The following is a 26,655-nucleotide window of genomic DNA, read 5'->3' on the forward strand; positions in this document are numbered from 1 at the left end:
AAGACCTCCAAAATGTGACACACATATATATACCCTCAAGTTTAGTGTTGATTTTACCAATTTATATTATTTAAAGTCCTAGAGGGGATAAAGCAGGGGTGTCAAACTTCAATCCTTGAATACTGTAAACCAGTCTAGTTTTCAGGATATCCTTGATGAATAAGCACAAGATATATGTACACACAATGGAGGCAGTGCTTGCAAATTTCTCAAACATTCATTATGGTTATGCAGGTTTGATACCTTGGGATAATAACCTATAGTACAGGGTTGTCTACTGCATATAGATTTTACACAGAGCTGAATACATCTGCAGAATTCAAACATAGAAACATGATGGCAGATAAAAGCCAAATGGCTCATCTAGTCTTCCCATCCTCAGTAACCATTATCTCTTTCTCTCTCTGAAAGATCCCCGTGCCTGAAGTAGAGAAGACTTTTGGCCCACATTTGCTTCTTAGCATTCATTGTCTGTGGCTCACTTAACTGATGCAACTTGAATGTGATAGTGCATCATAACCCTCTTGCCCAGCGCATGCCCCTCAGCCACCCAAGTACTAGAACTCACTGGGTGCCACCAGCAAGGAACTGACGTTCCTAGAGAGGTGACCTAAGGAGACATTTCTGGAAAGGCTAGGTGATGAGGTCAGAACAGGAGGTGGGGAGAACATCTCATCTCCAAAGATAAGCCCTTGGACCAGAGTGTATAAAGGAGGCATCCCCAGAGGTTTTTGAGGTCTGCTCCACAAAAGGATCCTGTTCCTCAAACCTGGTTCCAGAGGTCTGTTCCTGAAGCTGATACCAGGAAGTCTGATCCTGAGCCTGCTCTTCGAGTAAGATCCCTGCCCGCTCCTCAAAATGCTAAAGGCCTGAACCAGTGGACAGATCCTTGCTGCAAGTGTTCCAGTGACCCTACCTTAGAAGCTCACTATCTCCTAGGGCTGCCCGATTTACTGATAGCGACCAATACCCCCTCCACCCCTTGGTAAGACCTGACATACTTCCTAGACCTCCTAAAGTAGTCACAGCGATGGACGGTCAGCAGTGGCATCATTCTGAATGGGCTGCTAGTGGCCTGCCCTACCGGGGTTTCTCTCTGCCATGTCACTGATGATGCAGCAGTGGGAGGCCCTAGTGGGGCAGGCAGCGAGTAGCCCGTTCAGAGCGATGGAGCTGCCAGCTGTCCACCACTGCTACTGCAGCTGCTTTAGGAGGCCTCAGAGGTATGTCAGTCTCATGGTGGGAGAGTCGGTGGGGTACTGCTACACAGGGGGATGGGAGGGATGGATGGAAAACTACTGCACAGGAGGATGGGAGGGGAGGAAAGTAGCTACACATGGGGATGTGTAGGAGGAAAGCTGCTACACAGGGGAATGGGTGGTAGGGGAGGAAAGATGCTGCACATGGGGGGGGGAGAGGAGAGAGGAACTTTAGAGACTGCCCTCTCATTCTCTCTGCCTTGGAGAGTATGAACAACCTGCCTTTATCTACTAAGTCTATTCCCTTCATTATCTTGAATGTTTTGATCATGTCCTCTCTCAGTCCCCTCTTTTCAAGGGAGAAGATGCCCAGTTTCTCTAATCTCTCTCACTGTACGGCAACTCCTCCAGCCCCTTAACCATTTTAGTCGCTCTTCTCTGGACCCTTTAGAGCAGTACTATGCCCTTCTTCATGTACGGTGACCAGTGACCCACTCCAATCCTTGCACTCTACTGAAACTGCCTTTGCTAAAGTCTTCAATGACATCTTTCTGGCCAGATCCAAAGGCCACTATAGGCTACTTTCTCCTTCACACGTTGTCCTTTCCAGGGCCCTATTCCCTCCTGGTTCTCTTCCTATCTCTTACATCACACCTTTAGAGGCTGATTCTATAAATGAGTATACCCAGTGTAGATGGCGGCAGGGGTCCTATTGCTGTCTGGCAGCCAATTGGGATGCATATTTTTAGGAAAAAAAACCTCAGGCAAGGAATGTTGCCTACATTGTAGGCATGTGTTTCAGGTCTACAGAGACGCATAGTGACATTTAAGCTTGTCCAATGCTGGGCGTAGGTATGATTGCTTTGGGCAAGTTTAAGTGTCCCTATGTGTCTCCCTAGAGCCATGACAGATTCCTGAAATGCAGGCCTGCAAAATGCTGTTCAACATTTCAATCCTGAAAGTAGACGCCGCTGCCGGCTCAGCTGATCTTGGTAAAGGAATCCCCTATCAGATGAGCCGGCAAACCTCCCCAAAACCACACCTTAGGGGACTCCTGCCGGTTCAGCTGATCGGGGGAAAAATACCCCTGCCACGATTAGTTGAACTGACTGAAGCAGAGGACCCCGACACCCACATCTCTGATTGGCAGGACGGATGTCCACTCCCTCCTGCCTAACTCCCCCGACACTCCCCCACCATTTGCGATTGGCAGGAGGGATGCCCACTCCCTCCTGCCTAACTCCCCTGACACCCCCATATGCAATCGCAGGAGGGATTCCCACTTCCTTCTGCCGCTAGGCCCCCTTGATCCCCCAAACCCCAACACCCCACTATCTCAATACACTGCCCCTGAACCCCCAACATCCCACCTGATACCCTATCAACTCACCTGACACTATCTGACACTCCCAGAACCCTCCACACCTTTGAAGAAGGCCAGCAAGAAGGATACTTACTCCTTCCTGCCGGCAGGCCTGCCTCTTCCAAAATGGCAGTCCTTCCCCTTCCTGGTGTATCCTGGGATGCTCTGGGGAGGGGCCTAAGGACCTGACTGGCCCAGATACCTAAGGCTCCTTCAATATGAAGGGCCTTAGGCACCTGGGTCAATCAGAACCTTAGGCCTCCTTCCCGGTGCATCCTGGGATGACCTGGAATTGGCCTAAGACTCCAATTGGTCCAGATACCAAAATTCACTCCTATGGGGATGGATGTTGGGATGTCGGGAGTGGATTGCTGGGGATGGCAGGGGTTCAGTAATCAAGGGGGCCTGGCAGCAGGAGGGTGTGGGTATCCATCCTGCCAATTGGATGTTTGGGGGGGGGTCAGGGGAGTTAAGCAGGAGGGAGTGGACATCCCTTCAGCCGATTGCGGATGTGGGTGTTGGGAGGGGGGGTTTCTTCTGCCGCAGCCAGCTCAGCTGATCACGGCAGGGATATTTTTCCCCCGATCAGCTGAGTCGGCACGACTCCCCAAAACTGCTGTTTCGGGAAGTCCTGCCAGCTCAGCTAATCGGGGATTCCCTTGCCAGGATCAGCTGATGGCAAGGGATCCCTCGGCAAAGATAGGTGAATCGAGGACCCCAACAATAAAGTCAAAGCAATCAAATTCCCCTTTCCTCTCCCAACCCCTCCTCCCTCACCCCTATCCCAACTCCCACCCAACACCAAAAAGTGGGATCTAAACCACCTCCCACTATAGTTGAAAGAAGTTAGTCTCCTGTAGCTCATGAAATATTCATGACAACCGCCCCTGCCTCATTTCCTATTGAGGAACAAACCAACATACCCTTAATGCCCCAGATATGCATCAGACACATCCACCCAACCATCCCCCAACTTCTTTGTTACACTACGATTCCCATAGACCAACAGATAATCCCCACTCCCATCCATATCCGTTCCACTGGCTCACACACTACCCCTCACCCTCACTACCCACACAATCCGCTTGCACTCATTGCATTCACTCTAATTGCCTTCTCCTTCCATCCACACCCCCACAAATTCATCCACCCAAAATTCAATTAGCTACCCCAGCCATTATCTCAACCAATGCGAGAACATAGAATAGCAACTAAGTTTGGGCCAACAGTATTCAGGAAGAGTCACAAAACAACTTAATAAAACAAAGGCCATCCTTGCCACTCTCTGGAAGCAGTCCGCATCGGCAGCACAATTGGAAAGACTTCACCGATTCATGGGCACCCCACAGCTGGACCCAAAGTCGACAGCTGCCATCGGAAGCCAGCCAGCCTTTGTTGAATATTTCAGATCATGCTGTTATCCTCCCCCTCAACTGGTATATCTATGCCTTCTTTCTCTTGTAGCTCTCTGGCTTCCTGTGTTGTGGAGACTCTGGTATGCACTCCATTAAATGTATCAAGCAATCCAAATGGGAAAGTCCATCTACAGCGAACATTCACCAAGGGTCAAAGATGAAACCACCAACTTGAAGGTGCAACTCTTTTGGAGAGTGGTGGCTGCCAAGTTTTGAAATAGTTACAACCTGTGTCCTTCCTAGGAGACAGTACCAAGCTCTCTGGCTCTCTGCAACAAGCATTCTTTGAGGGTAAAGCTCTATAGGCATACCACCACATCTCGAGGCCTCTCTGCTGGCTAAGGACCCAAGACCTGGTGAGTCCACTCAATGCCCAGGTCCAATGTATCATCCTAAAGGAGCCATCTTATTAGCTTAGTGACCACATCTCAGGCTTCTCAATAGGCCCTAGTATCTGGGACACTCTCCACCCTCAGGTTATTCCTATGGGTGCAGTTTTCCCAAATCCTCCAGTTTGTCGAGCAGCACCTGGAGCTCAGATCTCACATCTTTCAGGCCAAATTGTGTCCCCACAATAGTTTCTTCATAAGTATCCATTCAAGTCTCCAGTGTGTCTATGCAAACTCCCAAATCAGCCGATTTTATTTCCTGCAGGGCCTCCCGCACCTGCATCCCGACTGCCACAATATAGGACTTTATCTTTGCCAGCCACTTCTTCATATCTAATTTAGTCAGCAATTCAGTATCAGTAAGATTGTCTGACTCTCCAATCTCATGTTGCTTGACAGTGGTCGTGTTTGCTTCTCTGACCCAAAGTCCACTCTTCTTTTTTTTAGTTGCCATCTGGCTATAGCCGATTTAACTGGCTCTGTACTGGAGAAATGGCCCAATCAACCCCAATTTAATGGGTAATTTCCATGGATTTGCTTAGGCCACGATCAGAGCTCTATATTCAAGTTCCCATCTTGTCTGATGACATCACTTCCTCATCCTGGCCATCGTCCTTTTTACTTGTTTGGCCACTTTAAGATTACCACTTAAGATTACCAGAAATGATCACCCCCAGCCTCATTCATTTTTCAAGCACAGAAGTAGTCCTCTTTCTAAACGGTACTGCTCCCTCAGGTTTCTCTAACCAGTGAATGACCTTGCATGTTATAGCATCAAATCTTAGTTACCGTTTTCTGAACTATTCTTCTAGCTTAGTTAGAACCTTCCTCATACTGTCCACATCATTATGGATGTCTACTATATTACAGAATTATGCATCATTTGCAAAGACATAGCTGAGAGCCTTTCACAACATCACTCATACAGATGTTAAAAAGACCAATACCTGAAGTATACCACTAGTAACATCTTTTTCCTCTGAATGAATTCCATTTATCACCACACTCTATCTGCTTCCACTTAATCAGTTTCAAAATCAGTTAATGACTTTTCAGTCCAGATCGAAGACATTCAGTTTATTTACCAGTCACTTATGTAGAACCATGTTATAGAATACTTGCCATCCTAGAATATGCATCTTCACGTCATGCTTGAGAATCTAAGTACAGTAAGCAGTTGAATAGAGTATTCCATTCAGTTAGTAAACAAATAAAATTAATTAATTAAAATCAGTGATGGATAGTACATACGAAAGCAGATGCACAGCATCAGCATGCTGTTTTATGTAGTGCTGTCGATATTTGGAGAAGTCATGAAGCATCTTCATGGGATCTGGACCAATGGCAATACGGTCCCTGTCTGTCCAGGTTTCCACAGCAACCAAAACCACCCTGGTATTGAGCTGTTCCTTGTATATCTAGGGACCAAAACAGGAGAAGAATAGGAGAATACTGTGTTAACCATGCACAGACAGACAGAGTTAGTAGGACAAAAGAGATCAAGAAGGAAAGAAACATGAGAACACAGCTGATTTTCTTTGCGAGTCCCATGGAATCTTCAAAATAACACAATTCAAAATATTTGTTTCAACTGCCTCAAAGTGGCTCAAGGTCACCAAACAAGCCAGTATCTAGGAATGAGGCACGTGTGTATACTGTCTCATAGCAGCACATTACCCTCCTACATGTGCTATTCTAGATGGCTAAGAAATATCACAAAATGCTTACTGTGTATCTATGGGGGCCACTTAGGACAGTGGATCCCAAACCTGTCCTGGGGGCTCCCCAGCCTGTCAGGTTTTTAGGATATCAGCAATGAATATTCATGAGAGAGATTGCATTTACTGCCTCTACTACATGCAAATCTCTCTCATTAATAATCATTGTGGATATCCTGAAAACCTGACTGGCTGGGGAGCTCCCAGGACAGGTTTTGGGAACCATTGGCTTAGGATATAAGCGGGTTATACATTTTTTTTAAATAAATGAATAAATTACCCTTAGCAGACGATATGCTATAAAACATTTCCATTCTGGGAGGATTGTGATTAATTTAACAGAAATTCTAACTGCTAATACAAATATATGAAAGACATCATCAATATACCTCTTCCATCCTTTAATATACTGGCTCCATTGATGTATTTTCAAATGGGTCTCTTCATAATGTTTCATATAAAGGCACGATATGGAGAATTCATAAAAGATTGTGTAAACCACCAGATAGACCAATTATATCTTCAATTGATTCGATTTTAGAACTCCTCTCTAGTTATTCGGACTACTATTTGAAACCGTTAGTAGAGACTAGTGATTCCTATATTAAAGATACAAGCCATTTTATAATATGGTTGCAAACCCTGGATATTTCAGATACACCCACAATTATGGTCACGCTGGATATAGTGTCTTTGTACACCTCCCTTCCCCAAGATAGATGTTTAGAAATAGCACACAAGGCGCTGAAATTACGAATGCACCCCATCAAAGCCCTACAGATTTCATCATGGCTTTATTACAACTTGCCTTAACAAAAAAACTTCTTCACGGATGGCTCAAATTTATATTTACAAGTTAAAGGCGAAGCAATGGGAGCCACGTGTGCTCCCTCCATAGTGTGCCTTTATATGAAACATTATGAAGAGACCCATTTGAAAATACATCAATGGAGCCAGTATATTAAAGGATGGAAGAGGTATATTGATGATGTCTTTCTGATATAGCAAGGGTCGAGTATCCAACTGGCACAATTTGTGAATTGGCTTAATACTAGGGATAATAATATATAATTCACTATGAATCAATCTACTGAAGGCATAAACTTTCTTGATACATGGATTACTAATAGACAGAATCAGTTAGAGACTAAATTGTATGTGAAACCAACAGATACAGTCAGTCTATTACAGTATGACAGCTGTCATCCATCAGCTTTGAAAGATAGTTTGCCTTTTGCGCAATTTCTACGGTTTAGACATATATGTACCCATACAGAAGATTTTAAGCGATCAGCTAACAAGTTAGCGAAAAATCTGAAAACTAGGGGCTATCCAGAAAAAGTATTAAAGAAATCATATTGGAGGGCAAAAAACAATCATCAAGAATGGTTGTTACAACCACGAACATTGGAAATTGGACAGAAAGGGGATAATAAATCTATGCAAAATGAGTTTCAAAATGAGACACAAATCATAAAGGATGAAGCCATGGATGAATACCAGATTCAATACTCAGATTCAATGTAGAATCTAAACAGATAGCTGATATACTTTATAATCATTGGAGAATAGTTCAAAGAAATCCATGTTTTGAAAATACCAAAATCCGGTTAGAATTTTCTAGGTCTCGAAATCTGAGGGAGTGTTTGAATTTAAAACCAGATGGCATGCAAAGAAATGTTACTTTTGAGGGATTTCACACAAGTTGTGGAAGATGTCAAATATGCCCTTTATTCAGGGGGCCTCATTTGAAAACCCCTTAAATCAAAGAAAATATTATCTAAGACATATTACCACATGTAGAACGGATTATTCAGATTGTGAATCGAATGGTGTTGTTTACCTCATTATGTGCCCATGCAAGTTGTTTTATATTGGTCACACTACCAGAAACATCAAGACTCGCATCACGGAGCATTTAAGCAAAATCAGGAGGGGGGACCTTAGTGCCCCTCTAGTTCAGCACTGGCAGGCCACTTCCCATCAGTTACATGATTTAAAATTTACAGTTCTTGAAGTGGCCACCAGCACAAGAGGGGGCAACTCTCAGGCTTGGCTCTGGAAACACGAGCAAAAGTGGATATTTCACTGGCAGACAGTGACACCCTTAGGTTTAAACAAGGAAGTAGAGTGGTGGGCGTTCCTCCACTAAGTGATTGACAGCTCTTCCAGTGTTTAAATACCGGGCGCTCAGCTGAGCGTCCACGTCACAGGAAATAGAAAATTCAAGTAAATCAGGTACCCTCCCGTCAGCGTCAAGAGTTGGTAAAGTCACATTATTTAGTTTATTACAGCTTACTATTTACATGTATTTATCTGCATCACGTTTGTTCTCTTATCAGGACAAGTTTTGAACATTGTGTCATTCTCTGACGTCAATTAGAACAGGCTGTATACAAGTTGCTTGCGGGTCTTCTGAGGAAGAGGACCCTGCAGTACCAACGCTTCCTGTATTTTTACAGCTAAGTTCATTTTTTCGAGCTCACTCAGTTTAAAGTTTATTTCACTTTGAAGTGTATAAAGATAGAGACTAAACAGTCCATCATCAACAAGTACTTCACATAAACTTCTACGGTGCAATGATAGATACCACAGAGTCTCTATAGGGGTTAAGTCCCCATATTGAGGTCTCTTGTTTTCCACACTCGGAATCTGAGCACCACCTAAGGTTCAAAGGTTTTTTGAAGTAGCATTGTTCCTTTATCAGGTTGTTTTTTGTCATGGACATTTAGGAACAATTTCGTTCTTTGAGTTCACCCAGTTGTTCATATTCATGTAAAAAAATATACATTGGAAAAAACGACCTGACAATTAAAAGTCCGAATGACGGAACACAAATCATGTTTGCATCTTGAAAGAAAAGAAGCTCCGTTAGTAGCACATTGCTTGGCATATAATCACACTTTTGAGCAACTTCGCTGTATGGTGATCGATAGAATAGTGGAATCTGTCAGAGGAGGGGATAGGGGGAAAAAATTGTTACAATTGGAGCAGAAGTGGATTGATCGTTTGCAATGTTTGCAACCCAAGAGACTAAGTATATCAATCAAATGGCAGACCTTTTTTTGATAATCCGAGATGAAAATTAGGTATAGTAAGTTTTGAATAGTAGGCAATCATAAGTTAGAATAATGAACCATGGTGATGCTTGGTGTTAAGTTACCTTTCGGTTTAATATAAATTATTAGGAGTTCTCAAAATAAAAATAAAAACTAAAACTAAATTGCTGCCCATAAAATCTGTGATTAGATTGGCTATAATATAGTATTTCCGAGGTAGTATTTCCAGTTAGTGTCTGTCGTCTTTAAAACTCCATAGATGTGAATGCAATCAATCTTTCTGGTGAAACTAGCCCGGAAATGACATCAGACACCATGAAATGCGCTTCGGCAGAATTTCTCGATGTGTCTGTGAGAAAGTTGAAATTATAATATTTCACAAAGAATAAAGAGGGCATGTAATTTTAGAGGAGCAGCAGATAAGACAATTTAAGTAAAAAGATCAGTTCGGGACTGAATAGCTGAGCTAAAACCTGATATCTAGTAGTTAGCAATTTGTGAATATGGATATATAATTAACATAGATATAAAAGTAGAGATTCAGAAAAGTTTTATAAGTATTATGAGACAAATTAATATTAAACTAAGTCTAATGGAAATACTTAGGATAGAGAGGTTGGCAATGGACCAAAAAATGTTCCTTGATGCCTTCATTATTTGTAAGAGCTAAAAATATAGGATACTTAATAATATAAGATAATTAAGTCTATGAATAAGTTTATTAATTTTTAATAATTTATTCTCCCCTTTTTTCTGTTTTATAGCATTAACTTATCTACCACTCTGATCCTGATGAAGCTCTTTTAATATAATCGAGAGCGAAATGGAGATCTTCCGTTGTTATTGCGATTGTGGTCAGAGGGCCGGGTTTGAATGATTATATATACCCAAGCTAAGTATTATCATATTCATATTATATCATAAAATTGAAATAAGGAAGAATTAATTTAATTAAGGATATTAAATAAATCATACACTTTAAATTGAATAAAAAAGATACAAGGACCGATGATAGCTCGCAAAATAGTCACACACCAAGACTAGTTCTGTTAGCTGGTGACTGCGAGCGCTTAAGATCCTATTTCACTAAATATATTCAATTTGAATTATAACAAGTGTATGGGCAAATTTCTTTAGGTCTAACATCAGTCTCCTTTGGAAGGGAATAGTGTGCTTCACAAGTGATATTGAAGTGAAGGTGATGACAGAAGGCACATGGCGAACTGCCTTTGGCTTTACTTCACAAATTACTAATGAACTTTTACAAGATACAGCAGCATTTGGTGAGCAGATGATATCAGATCAGCAAAGCAATTCAGATGGACAAGATTTTTCAACAATTATTTCTAATTTGAAATATATTGCCAGATTATAATTAAATGGAGCTGCATTAATTGACTACTGTAAGCATGAGCGGATTCTAAGAGGACTTAGGATGACAACAGCACCACAAATTTTCAAAATGGACGAAACTTTCGTTGATACCTGGAATAAAATTCTGAACAGATGTTCACTTGATTTAATGCTACTTATCATTGAATGAAGTGAAAAAGAGGTAGTGCAACAAAAAGGTTTGTTAAAAGAACAGTTACAAAACAAAAAAACGCTGATTAAAGCAGAGACATTTGATCAAAGAATGATAAAAATTCATGAAATGGTGAATGATTACTGTGATACAGTAAGAAGACAAAAACAGAAAAAAGCTAATAGGGATGCTAATGATTATATAAATAACAAAGTCTATAGATGGATGTACATTACTCAACAACAAAAATCCCGAGAAAGATCTACGGATACAAGTACGTCAGCATTATCCAACTCCTCTAGAAGTGATGGTTCGGAAGGAAAAAATTTTTTAGATCAAAAACAAGCAAATCCTTAAAGAAGCAGGGGAAGAGGACGATCCAGAGGAAGGAGCAGAGGGCGGAGAAATACCCGGAACAACAATTATTAACGAATGTCCATCAGAAGTCACCCTCTACTATCATCAATATTTCAAATCGCATTTTAACTGACGAGGAAAATAAAGTATTATCGAACGGCCTCTCATTTATTCCTTTATGATCACTTTCAATTTCAGAAATGATGCGGTATATAAACTTAAGGTTTAGTTTAGTTTAGGTTGATATTGAAAAGTTTATTAGAAAATTATCTCTTAAAAAGTATTTTTGGGGCAGTGAATATCAAAAAAATAGATCAGTGGTTACAAAAAAATCTTCATGGATACCCCCAGGACCTCTTGATCTCCTTCTGTCCGCTTTTAAACAATTAGTACTTCAAGATGCCGCTAAATTGCAATATAAGAAAATAGAATCTTATAATCTATCTAAGGAAGAACACAAGGCATTGTTGAATTTACAACAAGATCAGACTGTAATTATCACTAGAGCGGATAAAGGGGGAGCAACTGTAATTTGGAATACAGTTGACTACATAAATGAGTTAAATCATCAACTGTCAGATCAGACCACATACATTCCTCTCAACGAAAATCCCATTCCTAGCTTAAAAGCCCAAATCTTGGCCTTGACACAAGAAGGCTTTGATGAAGGTTTTGTTACAAAGCATGAATTTCAATTCCTGAATAAAGATTATAGTACTATCCCTTGGATTTATTTAACCCCGAAAATTCATAAAAGATTGTGTAAACCACCAAATAGACCAATTATATCTTCAATTGATTTGATTTTAGAACCCCTCTCTAGTTATGCAGATTACTATTTGAAACCTTTAGTAGAGACTAGTGATTCCTATATTAAAGATACAAGCCATTTTATAATATGGTTGCAAACCCTGGATATTTCAGATACACCCACAATTATGGTCAAGCTGGACACTTCCCTTCCCCAAGATAGATGTTTAGAAATAGCACGTGAGGCGCTGAATACACGAATGTGCCCCCATCAAAGCCCTACAGAGTTCATCATGGCTTTATTACAACTTGCCTTAACAAAAAACTTTTTCACGGATGGCTCAAATTTATATTTACAAGTTAAAGGCGTAGCGATGGAAGCCACATGAGCTCCCTCCATAGCGTGCCTTTATATGAAACATTATGAAGAGACCCATTTGAAAATACATCAGTGGAGCCAGTATATTAAAGGATGGAAGAGGTATATTGATGATTTCTTTCTGATATGGCAAGGGTCGAGTATCCAACTGGCACAATTTGTGGATTGGCTTAATACTAGGGAAGTTCAACTTTGAGAAATGTAAAGTACTACATGTGGGAAGCAGAAACCCTAGGTACAGCTATACGATGGGAGGGATGTTATTGAAGGAGAGTACCCAAGAAAGGGACTTGGGGTAATGGTGGACATGACAATGAAGCCAACGGCACATTGCGCAGCGGCCGCTAAGAGAGCGAATAGAATGCTAGGTATAATCAAGAAGGGTATTAATACCAGAAAGAAAAAAATTATCCTGCTGTTGTATAGGGCGATGGTGCGTCCGCATCTGGAGTACTGCGTCTAATATTGGTCGCCGTACCTTAAGAAAAATATGGCATTACTCGAGAGGGTACAGAGGAGAGCGACACGTCTGATAAAAGGTATGGAAAACCTTTCATATGCTGAGAGATTGGAGAAACTGGGACTCTTTTCCCTGGAGAAGAGGAGACTTAGAGGGGATATGATAGAGACTTACAAGATCATGAAGGGCATAGAGAGAGTGGAGAGGGACAGATTCTTCCAACTTTTGAAAAATAAAAGAACAAGAGGGCATTCAGAAAAGTTGAAAGGGGACAGATTCAAAATGAATGATAGGAAGTTCTTCTTTACCCAACGTGTGGTGGACACCTGGAATGCACTTCCAGAGGGCGTAATAGGGCAAAGTACGGTAATGGGGTTCAAGAAAAGATTGGACAATTTCCTGCTAGAATGGGGATAGAGGAGTATAGATAGAAGATTACTGCACAGGTCCTGGACCTGTTGGGCCACCGCTTGAGAGGACTGTTGGGCACGATGGACCTCAGGTCTGACCCAGCGGAGGCATTGCTTATGTTCTTATGCTTGAAGTTCACTCACCTGGGGGGCAGATGCGAGGGCTATGAGGAAAACAACTTGAGAGCGGCTCAGAAGGAGACTTCATAAGAGCAGACAGTACCACACTGAAATCCTAGGTTACAGGAGGAGGCTTGATAGGTGATTTAATGTGATAAAGTCCTTTTATAAATCTGGATATCACGAGACAAATAGAGAGAGCTTTTTTGTCCAGGGGAGTATGGAATGCACTGATGGCACCAAAATGTACTCGTACTGAGTTAATCTTGAGATCTGAATAAGAGAGATGAAGAAGGTAGTCCAGTATGGATGGAAGTGGACATGAGACAGGTTCAAGAAAATGAAGCACACACCAAGCAGAGAATCTAGTCCATTTAAAGTGATGACATCACTAAGCACAAGGTTTTCTGGATGCTTGAATGATATCAAAGACTGCCTCAGAAAGAAACCATGCTGCTAGTGTTAACAAGTGAGTATTCAGATGGAGAAGAGATCAGTCGTTCTGTCAATAGTGTTTGGGACAACAGCAACCAGAACAGGCCTCAGGTTGAGAATTTTAGGAGGAGAGGAAACTAAGGTTGACAAGGCTAGTGTGGTGCTATGAGGATCATGGTGCCCTGCTCCTGGTGAAGCTTTAGTAAAGTCTTCCCTATGAAAAGTATTGGAGGGAACGCATAAAGAAATCTATTCTCCCAATGGATGAGAACAGGCAGAGTAGCCTTTTCATCGAATCTTGCTCTCTTCACCTTGAATTCAACGAGCGTTGTGTTCTTGTATTTTCCATCTCCATGAAGCTTAAGGAAGTGTTCCCTTAGTTTTGCCAGAGCTAGACTAGAATTACTCAACTTGGCATTGCAAATCATGCAATTAGGACGCTGACTCCCATCACGTTCCGTTATACAATATGTGAATCCATATTGTACATATTCGTCCGACCACTTTCGTATTTTGCTCGACATAGTTAGTAAGGGATTAAAATATTAAGATAGGTATCACACAACGTACCATCACAACAGTTACAATTCGACTACTGTGCGTATCAAATCCCCTGCAGCACAGATAGGCCAAGCGATGTTGCGTGATCACCTGCAGCCAATTATGGACAAGCGGGGCGTATCATCACAAATCATAAGCGCTTCGGTCACGTTCAATCATCTATCAGTTAAATCACAAATTTTGATCAGGAATTGATTGATGTATATAAGGCGTTAGTTACAGATTGATAGATCAAGAAACCGAGTACACGATCAGTCTTGATCAAAATCACTGAATAACTGATAGATGATTGAACGTGACCGAAGCGCTATATGAGTCGGAGGTGTGTTTTGACCTCCGCCGAACCCGCGAGACTGACTCACCGAACCCCTGGGGTTCGGTCGAACCCAGGTTAAGAACCACTGGTGTATTTAGATTTTCAGAAAGCTTTTGATAAAGTTCCTCATGACAGGCTCCTGAGAAAATTAAAGAGTCATGGGATAGGTGGCATAGATCAGTTGTGGATAAGGAATTGGTTATCGTATAGAAAACAGAGGGTAGGGTTAAATGGTCATTTTTCTCAATGGAGGAGAGTACACAGTGGAGTGCCGCAGGGGTCTGTACTGGGACAGTGCTATTTAACTTATTTATAAATGATCTGGAAATTGGAATGACGAGTGAGGTGATTAAATTTGCAGATGACACTAAACTGTTCAAAGTTGTTAAAACTCATGCGGATTGTGAAAAATTGCAGGTGGACCTTAGGAAATTGGAAGACTGGGCGTCCAAGTGGCAGCTGAAATTTAATGTGGACAAATGCAAAGTGATGCACTTTGAGAAGAATAACCTGAATCACAGTTACCGGATGCTAGGGTCCACCTTGGGGGTATCATTGTAGACAATACGATGAATCCTTCCACCCAATGTGTGGTGGTGGCCAAAAAAGCAAACATGCTGGGAATTATTTGAAAAGGAATGGTTAACAAGATTAAGAATGTCATAATTCCTCTGTATCGCTCCATGGTGCGACCTCATTTGGAGTATTTCGTTCAATTCTGGTCTCCTTATCTCAAGAAAGATATATTGGCACTAGAAAAGGTTCAAAGAAGAGCGACCAAGATGGTAAAGGGGATGGAACTCCTCTCGTATGAGGAAAGAGTAAAATGGTTAGGGCTCTTCAGATTGGAAAAGAGACGGCTGAGGGGAGATATGGCTGAAGTCTACAAAATCTTCAGTGGAGTAGAATGGGTACAAGTGGATTGATTTTTTGCTCCATCAAAAATTACAAAGACTAGGGGACACTCGATGAAGTTCCAGGGAAATACTTTTAAAACCAATAGGAGGAATTTTTTTTTTTCATTTAGAGAATAGCTAAGCTCTGGAATGCATTGCCAGAGGATGTGGTAAGAGCGGATAGTGTAGCTGGTTTTAAGAAAGGTTTGGAAAAGTTCCTGGAGCAAAAGTCCATAGTCTGTTATTGAGAAAGACAAGAAGGAAACAACTGCTTGCCCTGTATTGGTAGCATGGAATACTAGTGACCTAGATTGGCCACTGTGAGAACAGGCTACTGGGCTTGATGGACCATTGGTCTGACCCAGTAAGGCTATTCTTATGTTCTTAGTACTTCTCTACCACAGTATGGCTGGGAAATATCGTATCACCAAAGCTGCTGCTCGGGTTAAAACTTCTGTCTCTGTGCAGACAGAAAATGTTACCAAGGCAGAGGAAGTAGTTCCATGTACAAGCTGTCTTCAGTTTGAATCCCTCATTATGGAAGTAAAAGAACTGAGGAGATGCAAGACTGAGAATCATCTGTGAGAATAAGAGGTACATCGGTGAAATGGTTCATGAGGCATCAAAGATTTCCAGCAGTGGGGAAGAAGAGGCTGTGCTGAGGGAAGGCTGCTGGACTCGGATTATGGAACACTGCAAGACTGGTACTTTGACTCCCCCACCCTTGAACTGAAGAACCAATATGCTGTCCTGGAAGTGGAGGAAATGAGAGCATCCCAAGGAGAGGAAGGACCACAGCTTGAGATCCTAGAAATTACTGGATCCGTGACCACTAGGAGGCGTAAGGTAGTAGTAGTTGGTGATTCCCTTCTGAGTGGTACAAAAGCATCCATCTGCAGACCAGACATGATGTCACAAGACGCATGTTGTCTGCCTGGTGCCAAAATCCAAGATGTTATGGAGAACTTGCTGAGACTCATCAAGCCTGATGACTACTATCCGATGCTGCTCATCCACACTGGCTCTTACAATACTGCCAGGTATCCCTGAAAATGTGTCAAAAGTGACTCTGTGGCTCTGGGAGAGAAGGTGAAGCAGTCAGGTGCACAGGTGGTATTCTCGTCCATCTTCCCTGTCGAGGGTAAAGGCCAGGGCAGAGAAGATCGCATCCTGGAGATGAATGCGTGGCTACGTGGATAGCGTCATCAAGAGAGTTTTGGCTTCATGGACCATGGGATGATTTTCCAAGGACTGCTGAGCAGGGATGGTGTGCATCTATCAAAGAAGGGAAGAAGTGTCTTCATCAGCAGGTTTGCTAATCTGCTGAAGAGGGCTTTAAACTAGAAGTGATGGGGGCAGGGTGATCAAAGCTCCCGGGTAAGTATAAGCCCTCAGGTAGGTAAACCACTGAATACATCTACACAGATGGAAAAAGAGGGCAATATCTGGAAAGCAGTATATACTAATGCTTGAAGTATGGGAAACAAGATTCTGGATCTAGAAGCTGTGATGAAAGAAGAGGAATTGGATATAGTGGTGATCACGGAGATGTGGTTTATGGAGAACCATGACTGGGATGCAGTTATACCGGGCTATAATCTGTTCAGGAAAGACAGGGTAGGAAGAAAAGGAGGGGGAGTAGCATTATTTGTTAAAGACCATATTGAAGCCACACAATTGCAGGATCTGCAGGGCAAGGAAGAGGCACTGTGGATCTATTTGGAAAGAAGGAATGATAAATATATTTACACTGGTGTGATATACAGGCCTCTTTCAGAAACGGAAGAAGTAGATAGAAATTTAATAGCAGACATTCAGAATATATCTAAAAAAGGGGAAGTCTTATAACCAGGTGATCTTAACATGCTAGGTGATCTTAACATGCTGGATGTTAATTGGGGTAACCCTTTTGTGAGGTCTTCTAGAAGTAGGGAGATCCTGGATTCTCTACTGTTCCAGCAGTAGGTAATGGAACCCATGCGGGATGGGGTCACCCTGGACTTAGTGCTTACAAATGGGGAAAGTTTTTCTGTTGATATAGTGGGTGATCATCTGGCATCCAGTGATCACTGCATGGTACGGTTTAATATCATGATAGGTATAGAGAGGGCTCATTCAAAAGCTTTGTTCGGATGGGGTTTATGTCAAGGAATTGTCTGGATGGGAACGTCTGGAAGGAGTGGAAATGCAGTAGGCAAAACTGAAAGGAGCGCTTGTAAGGGTGGCAAACCTTTTTGTGAGGCAAGTAAGTAAAAGTAAGATGAAAAGGCCACTTTGGTTCTCAAAAGTAGTAGCTGAGAAGGTAAGGAATAAGAGGTTAGCTTTCATAAACTACAAAAGATCACAGAAAGAGGAAGACAGGCAAAAACATCTGGAAAAGTTAAGAGAGGCTGGTCGTGTAATAATAATAATAATAACTTTATTTTTATATACCGCCAGCTATCTTGCGACTTCTAGGCGGTTTACAGTAAAAGAGATTGTGAATACAATGAAGAAAATGTAAATACAATAAAGAGAGGCTTTACGTACAATAAATTAAGGAGTTTAGCAGTGTACATCTCGATACAATAAAGAGAAACTTTACGTACAATGAATTAAAGAGTATAGCAGTATACTTCTCGTACAATGACTTATAAAGTAAAGCAGGTTACATCTGATAATATTAATAATTTTAACAACAGTTTATGTGTTGTAAGGCCCGGAAGTGCCAAGCTGTTTGTTCAGACGTAGAAGTATTCCGTGACTTGAATAGAGTGTTCGTAGATAGTGATTAGGGGTTGGGGTTAACAGTTTGCGAGTTTAGTTATGTGATGGTGTTACGAGGGGGTTGATGTTCCGGTTCGTTGCTTAGGTGTTTCAAGAATAGGTAAGTTTTTAGGTGTTTCCTGAATTCTTCATAGTTGTTTGTGTGTGCTATGAGTTTTTCTAGGTCTTTACCCCATATGGCTGCTTGATATGATAGCAGTTGTTGATGGTATCTCTTATATTTGCACCCTCTAGCCGGTGGGGAAACAAATTTCATGTGTGTTTTTCTTTCGTGTCTGTTGGTTGGGAATGAGAAGAGATCTGTGATGTATTTTGGGGCTAGACCATTTAATACTTTGAAGCAGAGACATCCTAGCTTGAACTTTGTGCGCGCCTCCATCGGCAACCAGTGTAGGAGTCGGTAAGAAGGGGTTATGTGATCTGACTTCTTCAGCCCGAAAATCATCCTGATTGCTGCATTTTGTATCAGTTGTAATCTTTGCATTTGCTTCTGGGGGATCGTCAGATGGGTGATGTTGCAATAGTCCAGGTGGTTTAGTATTAGGGATTGTACTAGTCAGGAAAGCAAAGATGCAAATGGAAGAAAAAGTAGCTGACATGGTAAAACAGGAAGACAATACATTTTTTAGATATATTAGTGATAGGAAGAAGTGCAAAAGTGGCATTGTGAGACTTAAAGGTGAAGGGAGAAATATGTAGAAGCTGATAAAGAAAAGTCTGCAAATATTTCTGTTCTATGTTCATGGCTGAAGTGCCGGAAGCAGGACCGCAGAAGACAAACATGAATAGGTATGGAGGAGTAACAGACACTGATCGATTTTCAGAGGGTTGTGTTTGTGAGGAGCTAGCTAAAATAAAGTAGACAAAGCGATGGGGCCGGATGGTGTACATCCGAGGGTGCTAAAGGAACTTAGGGAAGTTCTGGTAAGTCCACTGACTGACCTTTTCAATAAGTCTCTAGAGTCGGGAATGGTAATGGAGGACTGGAGAAGGGCAGATGTGGTCCCTCTCCACAAAAGTGGAAGTAAAAAAGAAATAGGGAATTACAGGATGGCAAGTCTGACTTCTGTGGTAAGCAAATTAATGGAAACACTTTTAAAACAGAGAATGGTCAAGTTTCTGGAATCCTGTGGATTACAGGACCGGGGGCAACATGGATTCACTAGAGGTAGGTCTTGTCAGACAAATCTGATCAATTTCTTTGACTAGGTGACCAGGGAATTGGATAGCGGATGTACGCTAGATGTGGTGCATTTAGATTTTAGCAAAGCCTTTGACAGTGTTCCACACAGACATCTGATAAATAAACTGAGTGCCCTCGGGAAGGGTCCCAAAGTAATAGGCTGGGCCAGGAACTGGTTGAGTGGAAGGCGACAGAGGGTAGTGATCAATGGAGATCGCTCTGAGGAAAGGGATGTTACCAGTGGTGTGCCTCAAGGTTCTGTTCTAGAGCCTGTTTTTTAACATTTTTATAAATGATATTGCTATAGGGTTGCCGGGTAAGATTTGCCTCTTTGCGGATGATACCTAAATCTGCAATAGAATAGACACACTGGATGGTGTGAAAAACATGAAGAAAGACCTGGTGAAGCTTGAAGAATGATCTGAAATTTGACAGCTAAAATTTAATGCTAAGAAATGCAAGGTCATGCATTTGGGCTGCAAAAACCCAAGGGAATGGTACAGTTTAGGGGGTGAAGAACTTATATGCATGACAGAAGAGCAGGACTTGGGTGTGATTGTATGTGATGATCTTAAGGTAGCCAAACAGGTTGAAGAGGTGACGGCAAAAGCTAGAATGATACTAAGTTGCATAGGGAGAGGAATGGCTAGTAGGAAAAAAGAGGTATTGATGCCCCTGTATATGACTTTGGCGAGACCTCATTTAGAATATTGTGTGCAATTCTGGAGACCGCACCTTCAAAAAGATATAAAAAGGATGGAGTCGGTCCAGAGGAAGGCTACTAAAATGGTATGTGGTCTTCTTCATAAGGCTTATGGGGACAGGCTTAAAGATCTCAATCTGTATACTTTGGAGGAAAGGCAGGAGAGGGGAGATATTTATTTATTTATTCATTCATTTATTTAGCCCGTCCTCAAAGGATGATAGAGACTTTTAAATACCTACATAATGTAAATGCACATGAGTCGAGTCTCTTTCATTTGAAAGGAAACTCTGCAATGAGAGGGCATAGGATAAAGTTAAGAAGTGAGAGGCTCGTCTCCCGGAAGAAGTGGTGGAGACAGAGACTGTCTGAATTCAAGCGGGTCTGGAATAGGCACGTGGGCTCTCTCAGAGAGAGAAAGAGATAATGGTTACTACGGATGGCAGACTAGATGGGCCGTTTGGCCTTTATCTGCCATCATGTTTCTATGCTTTCCATTCTTTTCCTGATAATTCCTAACATTCTATTTGCTTTCTTAACTGCCTCTGAAGATTTCAATATATCCTTAACAATGACACCTAGATCCTTTCCTTGGGTAGTGGCTCCTTATATGGAACCATGTATCACATTGTTATAGTTCAGATTCCTCTTTCCTACATGCATCAATTTGCACTTGCTCACATTAAACATCATCTGCCATCTTGATACCCAGTATCACAAGATTCTCTTGCAATTTTCCACAATCCCCTTGCAGGGCCTTACCTGCTTGTCCTCATAGTAACTCCACTATACATAAGAAGTATATTGAAAATATGTAAACAGTACATTCTGTTTATGTTTTTAAGTTAGCACTGAGCAATCTTGTTCCTGTTTTGATCTCAAGTTTAAGTGGCTTCTATTATTTATAATTAGTGTTAATAACCCTTACACCAAACACTTTATTATTATCTGGTAATTAAAGAAGTTCCATGTAGTGCACAGAAGGGTTGAACATTGCTGTAATGTACTCAGATCAGACAAACCACAAAGAAAATAAAATTTTGTACTTCAAAGTTATTACACACACCTGGAATCTTTATACGTTATGTTACCTTTTAAAAGGCCAACAAAAACATGCTGTAGACCATGACTTCAAGAACGCATAGGTCCCTCTCAGATGTGACTACAGAGCTATAAAAATAAGCTTTATTATCTAGAGTTATGGAGTGGAAATATCTATAATAGGGTTGTGTCTATAAAGCCAACAAAATCTTTGCCAGTGTGTGAAAGGGGTCAATTTTAAAAGGGATCAGGCTCAAAATTGCAATGGTTAAGTTCCTAAATTTAGACACCCAATTTCTCTAGATCCCTAAATTTAGGCTCTTAAAATGTAGGTAGGGTCAAGCTGAAGAAAATAAGTTAGTGAACCTATTGATGATTTTTAAGCTCTAGCCGACTGATACTCAGCTGGTGGCAGTCAGCATTTTTATGTCCGTTGCAGGCTATATTCTTAGATATTCAATGCTGGGCCATGTCCGGGCAATGGCACTGAATATCAGGCTATATGTTGGCCACCAAAACATATGCTTATATTCAGCTCTTAACCGCATAAGATAGGACTACTTTTTATGCGGCCCAGTTTATACAGTTATTTTATGTGGTTAAGTGCTGAATATCGTCATGTAACTCCTTAAATACCAATTCTGCCCCTAGAATGTCCAGAAGTTAGCTATTTCGGCTAAGGTGCTATGAATATTCAGAGGCATTAACCAGTTACGTGGAGGAGTGATCTGGTGGTTTGAAGAGCTGCTTAAGCATACTGAGGTTGTTACCGTGTTTCCCCGATGATAAGACAGGGCCATCAAATAAGACAGCCCCTCCTTTTTAGAAAAAATTGTAAAATAAGGCACCCCCCCTGCAAATAAGCCACCCACCGATACCTGCGCTTACCCGAATCGGGTGGTACGGTGGGTGACTCCATGTGGTCCCTCCGTCTACCGCGGGGGTCGGCAACCCGCGGCTCCAGAGCCGCATGCGGCTCTTTTCCACCTTTGCCGTGGCTCCGGTAGTGTGTCACGCAGGCGTGCATCTTACAAGTCCGGCGTCGCGGCGGGAAATAGCCATGCTGAGTGAGCTCAGCACGTACACAGATGAAAGCCTTGCTTGCTGATTGGTCCGGCGGCCGTGCTGACATATTAATTGGGCGATGATTAACGGAAGACCTGGCACCACGGAAGAAAAGCATTCTGAAGAGCCACTTCAGCTATTTTGATAGGACCAGATGTGAACTCCTCTTCAGCCCTAAAAAAGATATCTGATAATTACAGCATGATGCATTCTGTACAATATTGCCACTCGAAGACAGCTTCCGCTTCCTGATCAAGACATATTTAAGGACCAGTACAGGGTCTCTGTCTCCACTGACAAAGCATCACCCATCCAAATCCAGGTACTCAGTGCCGCTGCTGTTTTTACCTGGCATAGATGGCTCCATCAGATATTTTATGTGCAAAGTTGAAATGTTATTTACAGGTGATGGGAAGGTGCAAAGGTGCAGAATCAGTGTAAAGTGGTCTAACATAATCAATTCTTCTCTTTCCATGTCCCCTCTCCCCAGTGCTGTTGTCTCTTTAGTGGTTCAGGCTTTCATGTAGTGCTCCTCATATTCTGATTTTTGTCCTATCCTCCTCTTAAGTCCTAGGCAGACACTCAGCCTGAGAGGAAGCATATAGGTCAGGAGAGCTTCTCAACTGGCCACCATCTGCAGCAGTTTAGCTTGTCAGATAACTGGCCATTTTTTGCAGGGAAACATCAAATATTGGCTTGATGGTTTGTCTGCTCCTGCTACAGCTTGGCCAGCTCCCACTGCAACTAAGGATGTTCTTTCTGCAGCTCTGCCTGCTGAATCAAGTTGTCCCTACAGTTGTACTCATAACTTTACATATGCCTGGCAGAATTTAAGATGTGCACCATTTGTGGAAAATATGAGTGATCAGACAAAACACATTCTTAATCTAGTACACAGTCCAAATTTTATCCCAGCTCTCTTTAATAGGAAAAGATTAGCTTATTTCCATTCCTTCTATAATGGGCAACTCTGGTTTTTCTATTTCCATATTATAAGCAAGGTCCTCATCAGCCATCTCATTGTCTTGCCCAAACACAGACTCACCGTTCTCTGTAGCTTCTATCTCACCAACCTCTGCCTGAGCTGGTAGCCAGGACATAGACTGTGGCTTCCTGATTCTCTGGGCTGGCAATCTGTGGCTTGCAACCTGCTGACTGGCTCTGACTTGCTGGGTCAGGAGCAGGTGTGTACTCTGAGGCTGGCCCTCCAACTGCTTCTGGAGCTGGCTTCCCTGCTTTGAGAAAACTAATCCCTTTTCTTTCACTGCAGGAAGTTTAGTCCTCCCTGCAGGTGTGTTAGAGTAACCTGCTCTTGGAGCCCTTCTCACCTGGCCTAAACCAATTTGAGCCTGATTGGGAGTGGCTTGTATTCTAGCCCTGCTCTTTCCTTTCCCTGGCTCTAAGCCTGATGGGAGTTATAGTCTTTCCACTCGTTTTCTTATAACTGGCTTAGGTAAAGCTAAACCAGATCTGCCTGCTTTAGGCAGTGCTTTAGGTTTCATTGCTGGAAGGCTTGGCTTGTAAGTATTCCTAGGAGCTGCTTTAGGACTCTCCTTAGCAGGTTTAGGAATACTTTCAAGGATTTTAACCCCCATTTCCCTTTTCTGGCAAGGCTTCCTCAGTAGGCACAGGGGGCAGCCCTGTGACATACCTCCCCCCTTAAAACCTAGTTTAAATTTTTCCTTGGTAGGGGTACTGGTCTGTCTGTCCTGCTCATCTTAGGATCCCCTGGGTCATCCAGGGACCACCCTTCCATATCACTGCCAATGCCCGTAGAACCCAGTCCATGAATTCCCTTCTCTGTGGGATCTACTACTTCTTCCTCCTCTATTATGGGCACACATATCTTCTCACACAAGAGTTGAGCTATTCTATCTCCTTCTCTGACTTTATAGTCTTCTTGACCTAGATTAAATACAAGTATTTGCATGGCCTCCTGATAGTCAGGATCAATTATCTCCGCTCTTATATGCAATCCATTCCTAATTGCCAGCCCTGAGCGAGGGGCAACACGGCCATAATAGCCCTCAGGGATAACCACCTGAAGGTCCGTGGGAATAATACATCGCTCCCCTGCAGGAATAGTGACCTCCTCTGCACCACATAAATCACACCCCGCAGCCAACCTTGTAGCTCTCTAGGGCAGCTTGGCTTTTGGAGTAAGGAGCTGGTCCTGCTGGACTCCTGTCTTAACCGTTATGGTGGAAAGGTTCCTCTAGAGGTGACCCTCCTTCTGGGAAGATACTTTTCCCCCTTCTCTCCTGGCTGTCTGGCAGGGTTCACACCCCCTAAGCCAGGGGTGTCCAATGTCGGTCCTCGAGGGCCGCAGTCCAGTCGGGTTTTCAAGATTTCCCCAATGAATATTCATGAGATCTATTTGCATGCACTGCTTTCATTGTATGCTAATAGATCTCATGCATATTCATTGGGGAAATCCTGAAAACCCGACTGGATTGCGGCCCTCGAGGACCGACATTGGACACTCCTGCCCTAAGCCATTGCCAAATTTCTTGTGCCATGGTGGGCCATATGCCCACCTCAAGGCCCGCTGTATAGTTTGCCTTATGGAATAGTGCCCTTGTAAAGGATTAATATGCATCTGTTCCAGGAACAGTTTTCTTAAACTGCTAGGGACAAATCCCTCTCCGGCCTCAAGGGAATTGGCTCATCTTGTATAATAGACCTCCCCAAAACTGAAATAGTTGGTTTCTACCTTTCCCTTTCTCCCAACAATGCCATACCCCCTTTAGAGTGGGATCTTTGCTTTGTTCCTGTGCCCATTCCGGAAACCTTTGCTTCACTTCCTCAGGTACCCAGGGCCTCCAAGAGTTTAGCAAACCCTCTCTCAAATCCTGGGTATAAGCCCTTTTAACCTCCCTTTTCTCCACCCACCTCTTCTGTTCTTTGATGGAAGGGGCTTCAAAAACCTCCTCTCCTAAAGGAAACAAGGCTCCTGTGGTCTCGAGCTCCGAGGATATTTTAATCTCACCTTGCTAGGGTTCACCCATCTCCAGGCTCTGTGCTCCCACTATTTGCTCAAAGCAATGCTGAAAGGGGGTCCATTCCCGGACAAAAAAGAGATTATAGGAAGGATCAGGCACAATGGCAATTTTAACCCTTTCCTGCTTCCCTTGATAATCTACCAGAATCTCTTTCACACTACAGGAAGCCGTAGTACCATGAAGGTATTGAATGTGTTGTCCCCTGAGGAGCGACTGATCTCTTAGACAATAAATAGGTCCACAACTCCTTTGACATGATTGACTGATCGGCCCCTGAATCTAAGAGGGCCATTACAGGGATGCCTTCCAGTAAAACCTGAGTAGTATACTCGTCTTTAATAGAAGAGGTTTCTGGGTCACCTTTTGCCACCATGACTAATTTCTTCAGGCAAGCACTACTTTTATGCCCCAGTTTGCCACAAGAAAAACAGTGGAAAACCTTACCTGATGTCTTATTACCCCGGGCTTCCTCTAACCCCTGTTTGTGACGATGGAACTGAGTGATTCCTGCCCCTTGGGCTTCTAAGAAGGTCTCTGCCAAATTAATAGCCTGACCCAGGGTTTGAATCCCTTGCCTTCTAATCCATTCCCTTACGTCTCGGGGCAGGGTATCCACAAATTGCTCTCTTACGAGCTCTAATATGACTGCTTGTACACTTTGTGAATGAGGGGTAAGCTATCTTTCACAGCCTTCTTAGGCGCTGAGCTAAGGTTTTGGCCACTATTTTAAGTTCTTGTAAACCATGTCGAGCATTCTCATGGAGATGATGCGGTATATAAACTTAAGGTTTAGATTAGATTAGATTACTGCTCATTTTTGCTCCCCTAAATTCCTGCCTATAATGCCCCAGATAGTCTATGAGTGTGTCTTTTATAACACTATACTTAGCAGCTTATTCAGGACTCAGTGTTCTATAGGCCTTTAATGCTTTGCCTGATAAACAGGGTATTAGTTTGAGAGGCCACAGTTCAATAGGTCAACCAAAGGCAACTGCAACCCTCTCAAAGGCTACTAAAAAGTCATCAACATCGTCCTCTGGTGCTGAATTGCATAATTTAATTGACTCCATAACAGGAGTGCCTACCGCACTGGAACTGCTGGCATCCGGGCTAGCGGTAGTCCATGATCGCTGCACCAATTGTGACACTGCCCTCACTTGGTCTGTCAGTGTCTTGCCCAAACACAGACTCACCGTTCTCTGTATCTTCTATCTCACCAACCTCTGCCTGAGCTGGTAGCCAGGACATAGACTGTGGCTTCCTGATTCTCTGGGCTGGCAATCTGTGGCTTGCAACCTGCTGACTGGCTCTGATTTGCTGGGTCGGGAGCAAGTGTGTACTCTGAGTCTGGCCCTCCAACTACTTCTGGAGCTGGCTCCCCTGCTTTGAGAAAACTAATCCCTTTTCTTTCACTGCAGGAAGTTGATTAGTCCTCCCTGCAGGTGTGTTAGGGTAAGCTGCTCTTGGAGCCCTTCTCACCTGACCTAAACCAATTTGAGCCTGATTGGGAGTAGCTTGTATTCTAGCCCTGCTCTTTCCTTTC

At 42.7% G+C, this 26,655-nt stretch overlaps 1 protein-coding gene across 1 annotated transcript in view; it reads right to left on the bottom strand.

Moving 5' to 3' along the window:
* Positions 1-26,655, bottom strand: part of ADAM23 (ADAM metallopeptidase domain 23) — a 727,231-nt gene that overhangs the window by 277,064 nt on the left and 423,512 nt on the right. The window contains 1 exon segment of the mRNA XM_033945744.1: positions 5,618-5,784. Coding sequence (XP_033801635.1) covers positions 5,618-5,784 — 167 coding nt within the window.

Source organism: Geotrypetes seraphini, chromosome 5 (assembly GCF_902459505.1).
Source record: "Geotrypetes seraphini chromosome 5, aGeoSer1.1, whole genome shotgun sequence".
NCBI classification, from domain to species: domain Eukaryota; kingdom Metazoa; phylum Chordata; class Amphibia; order Gymnophiona; family Dermophiidae; genus Geotrypetes; species Geotrypetes seraphini.